At 43.1% G+C, this 12,591-nt stretch overlaps 3 protein-coding genes across 6 annotated transcripts; 1 reads left to right on the forward strand and 2 right to left on the reverse strand.

Annotated features, from left to right (window-relative positions):
• Positions 1 to 256: 256 nt before the first annotated feature.
• e2f3 (E2F transcription factor 3) lies at positions 257 to 3,646 on the reverse strand. 2 transcript variants are annotated; one of them, XM_058048056.1, is made up of 6 exons: positions 3,173 to 3,646; positions 1,912 to 2,005; positions 1,593 to 1,812; positions 1,386 to 1,519; positions 1,190 to 1,302; positions 257 to 860 (listed from the first exon to the last, which is right to left on the reverse strand). In XM_058048056.1, the coding sequence occupies exons 1-6, from the start codon at positions 3,386 to 3,388 to the stop codon at positions 657 to 659; spliced, it is 981 nt and encodes a 326-aa protein (XP_057904039.1). In that variant the 5' UTR covers positions 3,389 to 3,646; the 3' UTR covers positions 257 to 656. The 2 variants fall into 2 exon arrangements, with proteins under 2 accessions (XP_057904039.1, XP_057904040.1); XM_058048057.1 differs by lacking the exon at positions 3,173 to 3,646 and adding an exon at positions 2,484 to 3,047.
• Positions 3,647 to 3,917: 271 nt separating this feature from the next.
• On the forward strand, positions 3,918 to 12,467 carry maco1a (macoilin 1a). 3 transcript variants are annotated; one of them, XM_058048040.1, is made up of 11 exons: positions 3,918 to 3,964; positions 8,066 to 8,207; positions 8,289 to 8,415; positions 8,559 to 8,682; positions 8,829 to 9,007; positions 9,115 to 9,640; positions 10,236 to 10,394; positions 10,481 to 10,663; positions 10,733 to 10,853; positions 10,927 to 11,101; positions 11,196 to 12,467. In XM_058048040.1, the coding sequence occupies exons 1-11, from the start codon at positions 3,933 to 3,935 to the stop codon at positions 11,396 to 11,398; spliced, it is 1,971 nt and encodes a 656-aa protein (XP_057904023.1). In that variant the 5' UTR covers positions 3,918 to 3,932; the 3' UTR covers positions 11,399 to 12,467. The 3 variants fall into 3 exon arrangements, with proteins under 3 accessions (XP_057904023.1, XP_057904022.1, XP_057904024.1); XM_058048039.1 differs by lacking the exon at positions 3,918 to 3,964 and adding an exon at positions 6,993 to 7,313 and having other exon boundaries at positions 11,196 to 12,466; XM_058048041.1 differs by lacking the exon at positions 3,918 to 3,964 and adding an exon at positions 7,379 to 7,387 and having other exon boundaries at positions 11,196 to 12,466.
• On the reverse strand, positions 4,159 to 7,103 carry srfbp1 (serum response factor binding protein 1). Its single transcript, XM_058048049.1, has 3 exons — positions 6,935 to 7,103; positions 5,938 to 6,432; positions 4,159 to 5,864 (listed from the first exon to the last, which is right to left on the reverse strand). The coding sequence occupies exons 2-3, from the start codon at positions 6,430 to 6,432 to the stop codon at positions 4,527 to 4,529; spliced, it is 1,833 nt and encodes a 610-aa protein (XP_057904032.1). The 5' UTR covers positions 6,935 to 7,103; the 3' UTR covers positions 4,159 to 4,526.
• Positions 12,468 to 12,591: the final 124 nt, after the last annotated feature.

The raw sequence follows: 12,591 nt of genomic DNA on the forward strand, positions 1-12,591 counted from the left end.
GTCATGACCTTTGGGTACTGACCATAAGGACAAGCTCGTGGGTACGCGCAAATTAGTTTTCTCCGTATGGTGACTGGGTTCTACCTTGGAGATAAGGTGAGACGCATCTGGGAGAGACTCGAGAGGGGGCAGATGAGGTGGCATGGGCATCTGGAGGAGGAGGCCGCACCAAGTGGCCAGCGAGAGGGAAGTCCGGGCTTGCCTGCTTGGGCTGCTGCCCCTGTCACCTGACCTCGGATAAGCAATAGAAGATGGATGGATGGACGGACGTCTTTATTTTTCGTTTTACAGCACAAGTGTGAAGAAGAAAAAAAGTACTTGCACAAAAATCTATCAAAGAATCAAAGCCAATCAAAACTGGTTAAAAGTATCTTCCCACATTCATACATCGCATTTATTGTTGTTTGACAGTAACAGCACAAATATTATCCTCTTATAACCACAACATAACCATGTACATTGTACACACAGTTGAGAGCCAAGGCAAAAACAGACGCCAGTAAATCCAAGGTGCATCTTTCTGGGTACTCTACATTCTGCATCATGAAGTCGATGAAAACAAATCTATGTTTTTCCAGTTAAAAGGGGTTGGTGATGAGGTTCCGACAATTGTTAATATGGAGTGAGAGGGACGATTCTGGTGTTTTGATGGACCCTCATAAACAAGGCTCACTTTTGAGAGGCATCAGCGCATAGGACGTGTCTATTAAAAAGAAGTCATTGTTACTAATGATGGACATGTGGCTGTCGCTGGTGTCATTGGCTGAGACCCTGTCTGTGTCTTCCATTGGTATAGGATCGTCTGAGCAGAAAAACACCTCAACTGGGCCCCGAGTGCTCTTGATGTGGATCTGGAGGCTCTAAAGACGGATATAGGCAGACAACAGTCTGAATGTTGGCAAATATGAGGACTAAACAAAGACTTTTCACTTTTTTTGAGCGGGTTTGTATGTCACTGCTGCATCTCTCGAGGTCACGCAAGAAAGGCTCCGACTTGCTTGGGAAAGTCATTTTGCTTCAAACCTTTTTCCTAGGTATTTTGTATTTGAATCAATACGGTAAATAAACGCTGGTGTTGGGCTGAGTAGAAAGCTCATCAATAATAGGCCCAGGAAAAGTCACTACAAATTTCCCATCAATCATACCCAAAAGAAAGCATAGTAGCAGTTGAGTATCATTTAAAAAGTACCTCTTTTGGGTGCGGAACCTCCATCTTTGTGTCTGGGGGACCTTTGATCACCAACACAGCCTGCTCTCTGAGGCTGGGAATGGTTTGAATGTCCTCGTACGTCAAGTAGGCAAATGTAAAAGCAGACAGTCAAGGAAGACACATCAATGGCTAAAATGAAGGTTATTTTAGATATACAAGTGGTGAAAAAAAGGATATCTGGCGCTGGCGTCATCCAAACACATCAGATGAATATCACGTGTGCATTTCCCGATCAGCTCATCCAATGTCTTCTCTTCTTGAGCAAGCCTCTTTACTATTTGCACTCTCTCTTCTTGCTGCCAACCGCCCCTGTGTACACACCATCAAGCGTCAATTTCAATACAGAAGCAATCAGTCAATGGAACCAAGACTTTGTACTTACAACCACTGCACGTGATTCTTATACATCTTTTTGATGAGTTTGATCCCCTCCAGGACGTTTGTGACGTCATAGATGCGTCTCTTAGAGGCTTTGAGGTACTTGCTGACGATGTTAAGGTCCAAAATGCCATCTTTCGCCTGCTCTAGCATCTTTACAAACTTCTGTGTCAATAAAACGAGTGAAGCGTCGTTCCGCGATCTTCTCAAAGTATATTTGAAACCTATGGGAAAAGTTAACGATTTGTGTGGTACTGCTATGATTGCTGCTTTTAGAGTTTGGGCAGATATACTGTAACTGGTAAGAAGTGAAAGACTCCTACCTGTTCCTCCTGTGCAAGGCAGTGACGTGCTGGGCTTCTTGGCTACGGATACATTGCAACCCTCCTTAGCGATTTCATCAACAGCTTCTTCCTGCTGCAAACATTAAACATAAAAATTACAAGGACATTGTCAAGTAATTATTATTATCATCATATCATCATCATGATGTTTTTTCTATATGTGCATGTAATGGAACACACTTATTTGGACTATGAAGCCCTCTAAAAATACTTAACGTTTTACCGTTTTTAATAATGCTGTGATCATGCTGTAATATTTACGTCCATGATAGCGTGTAATAATTGCAGTATTTTATATTTTCATCATTTTAAACATTACCTGAACTTCCTTGCTAGGCGCACTGATTTCGCATAGCAACTTCAATCAGCAACAGCAACTAAGCTAGTGCTAACTGTTTCATGGATAACCGTGTAATCAACAGCCACTTAGTGTCCGCTTTTGTTAGGATACCGACTGATGGGATGGCTATATCTCGCAGCACAATACTAGTGCTCCCCGTTGAGCTAGTAAATGTAGTATAGTCGTCAGGTAATAAATGCTTAGAACAAACGAGCATCTTGTTGAGTCTTCGTCGCGGTGTCGTCGGGTCGAAGTTGAGAGCAGGTATCCACTGATTCAGTCTGACCGGGTGTTTAGTTGGTAGCGAGTGGAATATTAAAGCTGACCAACGTTTCGGCTTGTTGCCACAACATTTTACAATGCACGTCCGAGGTATGATTACAAGATAGCGTTAACTTTTCCAAACATATAAACAACACAGTTGCAGCTCAAGTCGGTGTGGGTGGGTGGGTGTGTGTACCGCGTGGTAGTGATTGGAGGTGTTGTGTTACTACGCCAGTAAAATATAGTTCGTGTTTTCGTATTTGGTGCGACAATAACAATATCGCTTAGTTAATATACAGATCAGATATGTAAATGGTACATTGTTGGCCCTTTTGGGGGTCGAAATAGCCGTTTTACGTGCATTGTTAGCTCCCGCATGCAAACTCGTCTTCTCTCTCGAGAACGCACAGAACGAAAATACATGTTTGTGTTGTGGGGAAAGTTAAACAAATGTAGTTTTCCTTTAAGTGTTAAATGTGCGCAGCCCTTATCGTGAAATGAATACTGTCCAGAGAAGGGAGTTGGAGCTGCATTCGTTGCAATAACTACAAAGACGTCTGCTGTCTACTGTCATGTATGCTTTATTTAAGTATAACGTAACAGGAAGCTGTGAAACCGACTCGAGTGCATTGTTACCTTGACTATCTCCTCAAATGCATGCCCATCCAGGGGCAGTAACGATGGTTTGGCCTCTGGAGCCTGTTGGTCTGTTGACTCACATGTCTCTTCCTTTACGTGAGAGGATGGATCACTCGATGTCGTTTCTTCCAATGTATCCATTTTGTCTTCGGATGCCTCGGTTCTGACCTGCTCGTCACTTTCCGAGGCTACGGCTACTTCGTCGCTCAGCATGTCTTTGATACTTGTGATTATTATGCTAGCATCTAACGTACATTAGCATAGTAGCGGCGCCGTCGTAACCACACGAATGCGAGTATCTCCTCATGGGAATGCGTAAGACCCACTTGTTACAGCGTATCAGTTTCAAAACGATACAATGTAAACCTAATAACAAAAGTGTGCCTTTTATACACAACTGTGACTAATAGTTACATCCCGCACAACAACCGACCAGCGTACACAGGCGGATGTTACGTCATGACGTACAACCTACAGACCAATGGGATTTGAGTTGTGGAATCACGTGATTTTTATGTTTTCAAATCTTGGAAATAACCCCAAAACGGGATTGTAAAGTCAAAAATGTTAAAAACATGCAGTTAGACGTAAACACCATGTGACAGCTCTATTAGTTATCAAAGCTTAATTGTTATAAAGGCAATCACACTATTGAACACTTTCATACCAATATGACGACGATTGTGTACGCGACTTGCATATGTTAATTGTGCAGATTAATGGTACATTTAGTTAAAAAAACGACAACAAGGTGAAGATGATTGTAAAGACAGAGCACAGTAGAGACGAGTATGTAACAACTCTTGTTGCTTATAAGATTTAATGTTAGATGAAAATATTGATTGTAATTAATGTTGAGACAGAGTGGCAATTTGAAGTTTTAAACAACTGAAGTGTGAGTTTAACTCCAGAAAACGTACTGGAGTTGAGTACTTAGAAAGCATTAGCCTTTTTAAGTTCAGACAGACTAAAAGTACACAAAGTTGGTAGTTGTGTTTTAATACAATTAACAGATTAGAATAAAGTTGTTTAGCCAATGACAAGGCTTGTGTCACTGCATAGGATAGCATTTAATCACATTTGCCGGTATTTTCTCGAACTGCAATAAGAAACACAATTGGTGGAATAGTAAATGGGGAAAACATTAAGAACTTTAACTCTGCTCTCATAACATGCAATACATACATAATTGAATTACTATTAACTTTTAACTGATGTGAAAACAAAGTAGGTAAAACGTTTTCATTCACATTCTTACATTTGGAATCACTATAAACAACATTAAAACATTATTTGAATGATGCCATTTTCAAGCCATAAAGATCAGCTAGCTGAGTCATGGAAGCAAACATCAGTCATCATCAAACTTAATCTTCTTTCCTTGAAAAGCCAAAATTTGCCCCTGCTGCTCCTTTCTTTTCTTACTGGCCTCCCATGAGGGATGAAGGGCCTGTTGTGGTGCCTGATGGGAAAAGCCACCGCCACCTCTGCGATCATGTTGCCTGCGATCAATGCCACGGCCACGCCCTCTGAAGGGTGTGTCAGGCTGGAAACGTCTTGTCTTGTCTGTTGCTTCTTTGTCTTCCTTCCGGAACCTGTTGGGTTTATCATAATCACGACTTCCTCTGCCCATCGGTTTCCCTCGCCCCCTAAATGAATTCCCTCCTCTGCCCCTGTTTGGTTTTGACTGAGACAAAGAGCAGAAGACAGTCTGAAGTTTGGGTGCTTTGGCCTTTAACCTTGACTCAAGCTCATCTAGTTCACTCTGAATCTTATCTGCTGGTTTTAATGTTTCCTTTTTTCCTGTGTGCACCTCCGCTTTCTCCCCCTCATTCTTCTTTTTCTTGAATTTGCTCACTTTGCCCACAAAAAAGTCATTATCGCCATCGCTCTCCTCTGACTGGGATGACTGTTTGTGGAAGCGTTCCTCCGTGCTGTCGTCAAAATAGGGTTTGTCCTCATCGTCTGATATCTCAGAATCGCTCTGGTCATCTTGTTTTGGCTGCGTCGTCTCAGGAACCGGTTTGGGTTTCACAGTACTGTTGTCAAAGACCGATTTGTCCTCATCGTCATCAGATCTCTCTGAATCGCTCTCTGCCTCCTTTTTCATCTGAGGCAGCTCAGACACCAGTTTAGGTTTATTTTCTGGACCCTTTTCTTGTGTTTTCCGAACCTGTTCATTAAAGTCACTCTTTTTGACTGATGCTGGCCTTACACTTTGAGTGTCCTTTTTAAAAAATAAACCCTTTTCTTGTGTTTTCTGAACCTGTTCATTAAGGTCACTCTTTTTGGTTGATGGTGGCCTTACACTTTGAGTGTCCTTTTTAAGTTTCTTCTTAGCAGGAATAGCTTGAGCCTGTTCTACAGTATCCTTGTCAGAGTCGTCTGTTAGGGCTCCTGCGTCACTGTCAGTCATTTCCTCGACTCCCGCACTTACATTTTCACCCTTCACCACTTTTTCTACCTTTTCAGCATCTTCCTTTTTCACCTTTGCATTTGTTTCTCCCTGCTTTCCTGCATTCCTCCTCTCATCGCTGAAGGCTTGCACAGCAGCCTTAATGTTCTCAATCCTCTTATTGAACTGTGGGTGCGAAGCGATGCGAGCCACAGCCCGGTCGGACATAGTGGCCTTTGGGTTCTTGCACACCTGATCAAAGTCTAGAGTTGTTTGTAAGGCTGTCTTGGTCACCTGTGGGTAGAGACACATTCAGATTAAATCTTTAATTACATTTTGGAGATATTATTTTGGGTATGGGACTTACACGGTCTGGTTGGAGTTCTTTCATTGCATGGATCTCCTCTATTAGTCTGGCAGCTCTCCTTTGATTCCGCTCAATGTCCGCCTCTTTGCCCTTCTTCTTCTTCAGCACAGCAATCTGGCGTATGAGCTTCCTGGTAATGAGTGCCCTCACCCTCTTCATCTCGTTCCTCATATTCACCACCTCGTTGTTCAAGTTTAGGACCCCTGGCTGATTTTTGTCTTTAGTTTGGGCACGCTTTTTGTGTTTATCTGTGGAATGTTCTGCCACCAATTCCTTTTCCTTGCCACTGTCCCCCACTTCAGTGTCTTGTTTTGCCTCTCCTCCAACATCTTCCTCTTCTCTGACATTATCTTTCTCAACCTCTGCCTCTCCTCTCACATCTTCCTTCTCTTGGTTGGCTCCTTTTACTTGTACCTGTTCTCCCACTTCTTCTCCCTTCTCCTCCTCATCAGTATTGGGCACCATTTCCTCAAACTTGGCCTCAGGGCTGATCATCTGTTAAAGCATGGACACGAACAATTAACTGTAAACAGTAAAAATATTTGTAAACATGTCCATCCATTTTCTATACAGTGTCTTGGTCACGGGTGATCATGAACCTATCCCATGTGACTGTGGAAATTGGTGAAAATCGGAAAAGAAATTCCTCACAATCTGAATCAAATAAAAACCTGCAAAGTATTCGCCTCGAAATGAGCACTTGAGTGATCGTAGTGTGGCATAGAGCCTTGACTTGCAAAAAAAAATAAAATTTTCCATTCGAAAACATATTATATTCCTTCAACCAAAGACAATGTCTAATTTATGGTTGATTACATTCGTAAACACGAGTGAATGCTGTGCTTAAGGCAATCAGTAAACAAAAACGTGGTGGAGTGAGCATGCCTGGCTAAGTCGTACAGAGCTGCATTAATGAACATCTGGGCTAAGTTAAACTAACAATACTAAAATATTCCCGTAAGTATACAGAATATTGTGTCGATATTTCAAGCCCTACCGTGGTTTAATGGCAAATAAACGCTCAAAATTGAGACATTCCTGTCGAGTCGCTGTGGGCCGCCATGTTGTACGTACTCTTCTGATGTCGTCATCACGTCAGACGTCGAGAAGGGCACGCGGCGCGTCGTGAAAGGGGGAGGTCCTTTCGCGGACTGTTATTATTTATTTCTTTGTTTCATTTGTACTTAACAACAATGGTGGCTAATTGAAGACATGCTCGTATGATAAGCGTGAGCGAATGACAGCCCCTTGCTCCACTTACCACACCGACATAACGGGCGAATCATCGGGGGGAGGATGAAGCGGCGCAATGCGGACTGCAGCAAACTCAGACGGCCGTTAAAACGGAACCGAATCACCGAGGGTATATATAGCAGGTACAGAAAATGGTTTGGAAGGACGCTATTGTATGACAATGGCGCCTCTCGGTGTGGCGACGTTGGGCTTCCAGGTTGTGCTTTTCATTCATGTTTAATATGAATGTACATTTCGAGACATTTAAAGGGATAAATGAACATTGGTTAATGCTATGGGCCCGAATGTGGTGTTTTGTTGCTGGCTAGCTAGCTCATTCAAATCTGGAGCCATTTTTAAATAAACGGGTCATTGATTGAATTGTAGCGTGTGAATATGCATTAGTTCAAACATATTATTTTGTCAGGATGTGAACGTTTTTATATATCCCCTTTGCTAAACGAGGCATCCATCTCCGATAGATTGACATTGTAGGTCAATATAGATATAAACAAAAAAATACACTAACAATTTAATTAAAAAAATATATATATAAACAGGCATAGTGTATGTATATTTCGGAAATGTCTAAAACATGGTCAGTTATTGAACTTTCTACACAAAGTGCCGCCGTTTAAAAAAATAAATAACACAAAACGCAAGTGTTAATAGGTGAAGCTGAAGTATCGCGAGATTTGCTTATGTTTCTCGGAAGTAGGGGTTCAATTTTTATTCCTACAGAACACATTTTAGAGTGTTCAACTTCGGAGAAAGACATTTTGACTTGCCACAGCCTGGACTTTATGTGCACTTTCTAAACATTTCAATGGCCCTGATGGCAAAAAAAAACATGTTTGGATTTCAGGAGATTGAAGTTGTTTGTCTTTTTCCGCAGTACATTTCTGTATCTGAAGTTCCTGGTGGTGTGGGTGCTGGTTTTGCTGGCTGACTTTGTGCTGGAGTTCAGGTTTGAGTACCTGTGGCCCTTCTGGCTTTTCCTCCGCAGCGTCTATGATTCCTACAGATATCAAGGACTGGTAAGTGTTTTTTTTTTCCATTTAAAGTCACAACGAATTAATCCAGTCCATCTGAGAATGATGATTAATATTCCCTTTCAGGCATTCTCGTTCTTCTTCGTATTTGTGGCATTAACGTCAGACATCATTTGCCTCCTCCTCATCCCCGTTCAGTGGCTGTTCTTTGCTGCCAGTACTTACGTATGGGTCCAGTATGTGTGGCACACAGGTTAGTGGAAGTCAATTCTGAGTATTTTCTCCTCTTTTTGTCAAAGCCTGAAGGATTGAAGCTGTAATATGCTAGTAGTCTTCACATGCATCTCTACTGTACTTGTGCAGAAACCCTTGAATGTGTGTGTTTTTTACACTTAGAGAGAGGCGTGTGTCTACCCACTGTATCGCTGTGGATCTTGTTTGTGTACATCGAAGCTGCCATCCGCTTTAAGGATCTGAAGAATTTTCATGTTGACTTGTGTCGACCTTTTGCTGCTCACTGGTAGGTCTTTCAATTACGTTGTATTCATTCAGGATGCAGTTCACTGCTTGACTTAAGTTCATTTATTCCAGGTTTTTTCCTGCTTTATCAAATTGAAGTAATGAATGCAGAGCGGACATTCTCCATATTTGTCCTTTTTCTTCTAGTATCGGCTACCCAGTTGTTACCCTAGGCTTCGGCTTCAAGAGCTACGTTAGCTACAAGATGCGACTAAGAAAACAGAAGGAGGTGCAAAAGGAGAATGAGTTCTACATGGAGCTGCTACAACAGGCTCTACCTCCAGAGCAGCAGATGCTACAGCGACAAGAGAGGGAAGCAGAGGAGGGTAAGATATGCACACACTGAAGCAGCTTTCATGTATAAAAGACAGACATGCAGCACAGATCACCTTTAATCTGACCATTTATGTTTCCTTTCTTCCTCCTGTTTTAGCCAAAGGGATTTCAGAGGCGGAACCCCCAGTAACGTCACAAAACGGGGGACCTCCCGGTAAGAAAAGCACTCCAGTACCATTGCCAGAGCTGGAATATCGGGAAAAAGGGAAGGACAGCACTGCAAAAGAGCGGGAAGGGAAAAAGCAAAACAGTATTGGAATCAATAACAACATTATACACTCACTGGACTCCAAACTACAGGAGACGGAATACATTGAAAACTACATCAGGGCAAAGAAACTGAGTAACGACGTGGCGGGAGATAACGCACATGGTGACACCAATGCAAATGCCGCTTCCAAGGAGGAAGCGGTGGGAAGTGGGAAGAACTACAAAAATGCTTCCGGAGGTGGCATCTCCAATTCGCCTCCCCGGAATCACAGTTTTAGCAACGGCAGTGTTCAAATGGGTTCCTCGGCCAGTAAGAGTGAGAAAAAGCAGAAGGGGAACGGGAAAAGTCAGAAGGATCCTGTGGAGAACTGCATCCCGAACAACCAGCTGGGAAAAGTGGATGCTTTAGTACGGTAAGTGACATTTCATCTTCGTGATGGAATTAAGCGTAGTACCGTAACAGCAAAGTTCTTAATTTAGTGCTAACAGCTGTGGCTGCAGGCAACCAACCTCCCGATATGTACTGAAAAAGTAGCGGCTTAGTTGGTGTGAAACCCATGCGTGATACACTTGCTGTACAGTTGTTTACATTGGTTACATTTCTTCTGAATGAACACATATTATTACAACATTGGTTCTGTAGCTGCTGTGCTTCTCATGCACACCGTATTAAGTTGGAAAAGTCTCTTGTTATATGTAATGACTTTCAACAGGTCACACTGTGGCCTAGTGGACACAGTTGGAAGAGCGAGGTTCAAATCTCCGTTTGGGCATCCCTCTGGGTACTCCAGCTTCCTCCCACGCTCCAAAAATATGCATATTAGGCTGAGTGGTGATTCTAAATTGTCCATATGTGCTCTGGGATTGGCTGGCTACCAGTCCAGGGTGTGATGTTGCCTGAAGGTGCTGGGGAGGCTCCAGGTCACCTGTTACCCTAATTAAGACAAGTGGTATAGAAGATGGATGGAGTTTTAACTTAAAGAAATAATTGTCTTGTCCGGTGAAAAGGCTGGAGCAGGACGTAAAGCGCCTAAAGGCGGACCTCCAGGCCAACAGGCAGCTAGAGTCGGACCTGCGGTGTCAGCTGTCCACTCTTAGCAGCCAAGATCGCAGCCTCCGCTCCGAATTGGGCCAGCTCCGACAGGACAACGACCTGCTCCAGAACAAGTAAGTGAAAACCCAAACTTAATAAACCATGTTTTACTACCTGGATGTGGGCAGCTCTGTGTTCATGTTACTATCCGCCACTTTAGGCTCCACGGTGCCGTCCAGGCCAAACAGAAGGACAAGCAGACCATCTCCCAGCTGGAGAAGAGACTAAAAGCTGAGCAGGAGGCTCGCACATTGGCTGAAAAACAGCTGGCAGACGAGAGGAAAAAGAAGAAGATGGAGGAGGCGACAGCTGCCAGAGCGGTGGCTTTGGCAGCAGCCACAAGGTACTCGCTGCAGGAAGTAGACATTGAAGCAGTGGATTGTACCTTTTTCAAGGTTTTGTATTCTTATAGAGTGGAGTCCACTGATTCCCTGCGTGGTCGAATTAGAGAGCTGGAGACAGAGTGCAAGAAGCTCAGCCTGGACATGAAACTCAAGGAGGAGCAGATTAGGGATCTGGAGGGCAAGTGTCAGGTAAGACGCCACAAAACAAGTTTAACATATTTTTGAGGCGTAATGCTCATAACTCCTGAATTTTGTCTTGCAGGAGTTGCGGAAGTATAAAGAAAATGAGAAGGACACCGAGGTGCTGATGTCTGCACTGTCAGCCATGCAGGAGAAGACGCAGCACCTGGAGAACAGCCTCAGTGCCGAGACCAGGATCAAGCTGGATCTCTTTTCTGCACTGGGGGACGCTAAGCGGCAGCTGGAGATAGCGCAAGGTATGACTCCTCAAATACTGATTTGACAGTGCTTATGACACCAAAAAGCGGCGATTGGTAAGGCTCATCTCATATGTCTCCCCCGCTCATACAGGCCAGATCCACCAGAGGGAGCAAGAGATTGCAGAGCTCAAGCAGAAGATAGCTGAGGTGATGGCAGTGATGCCCAGCCTCGCCTACTCGTCTGACAGCAGCAACCTGAGCCCGGTGACCCCCCACTACTCCTCCAAGTTCATGGACAATAGTCCCTCTTCTCTGGACCCGAATGCCTCAGTCTACCAGCCCCTCAAAAAATGACTCTATTGTGACTAAATCCACTTTTTCTGTTGTTAAATCTGTTTCAATTCGGGTCAATGTGAGTTTACAAAGCCTCTGACAGTGTTTGCACTTGAAGTACACATATAGACATATCTGATTTTAAAGGGAAGTTTTGCAGGGGAGGTTTGTCAAGTTTCATTTGATTTATAGGAGATAAGAATGAAGGTGAAAGAGCCATTGTGCGTTGCTTTGAGTCAGTGTTATTTTTTTCTTCAACGCGCTTTAACGCCTCATCTTGAACGTAAAGGTACTATAACATGAATGTACAAACTATTCATGCTTTCAGATCCATGTTATGTTCAATACTGATTGTTCAGACGGTATGCACTTCCCCTTAAAACGAGTACAAGCATTATCCCGCTTAATTTATTGTCTAAATACTGTCATTGCTGTCGCTCCAGGATTTATCACGGCACTACCAAAACCTGAAACGCCACATGTTTGCTGCAAACACCTTTCCTTTCCATGTGGACCAAATCGGTTGCAGATTTTACAGTGCCTTGCAATTTCTGCAATGTCTCTTACATTTACTGACTTACATTTACTGACTTGGGCTGTTTTGGTATTGAAAGTCAAACACAGCAATCCAAAGCCGGCGTTATGTCTGGCTTTCATAGTGACCCAGTCTGCCAAACATCAACTAAACTGTCTTGGCTCCTCATGCCTAACAGTTTGGCTACTTTTGTTTACAACAATGTACATGAACTTACAGAGGAATGTCTGTTGAAGTGCCACATGTCGCTATGTGTTTTCCATTCAAGTATATAATATGCTAGCATATTTTTATTTGCAAAAAAAAGGGTGCTGTTTTTGTTTTTGTCACTAGAACGTACCGAGATGGTGTTGTGTTTACAAGGCTGACGGGTTGGCACTTGATTGTGTTTTTAATCACGAGGTAGTAACAGTATTTCATTTCCCACCATTTTATTTTTTTCAAAGCGGGAAGGATATGTGAATGGATCAATTATGTTTGTGCTCTCTATCCTGTTGTTGTGGATCGTTTTGAAATTGTGAATTCAGTTGTAAAGAAAAGGGAAAGAAAGGTCGACGGCTTGTGTCCTGTTGTTTTCTCACGTTTTTTTTTTAAGTGACGGCCCAATTTATTAAAGTTGCTGGAGGCAGTGCAAGCAAGCAATGTCCTAATACCTGTGCCAGACAAACGTATCCAAAAC

Source organism: Doryrhamphus excisus, chromosome 14 (genome assembly GCF_030265055.1).
Source record: "Doryrhamphus excisus isolate RoL2022-K1 chromosome 14, RoL_Dexc_1.0, whole genome shotgun sequence".
Taxonomy (NCBI): Eukaryota; Metazoa; Chordata; class Actinopteri; order Syngnathiformes; family Syngnathidae; genus Doryrhamphus; species Doryrhamphus excisus.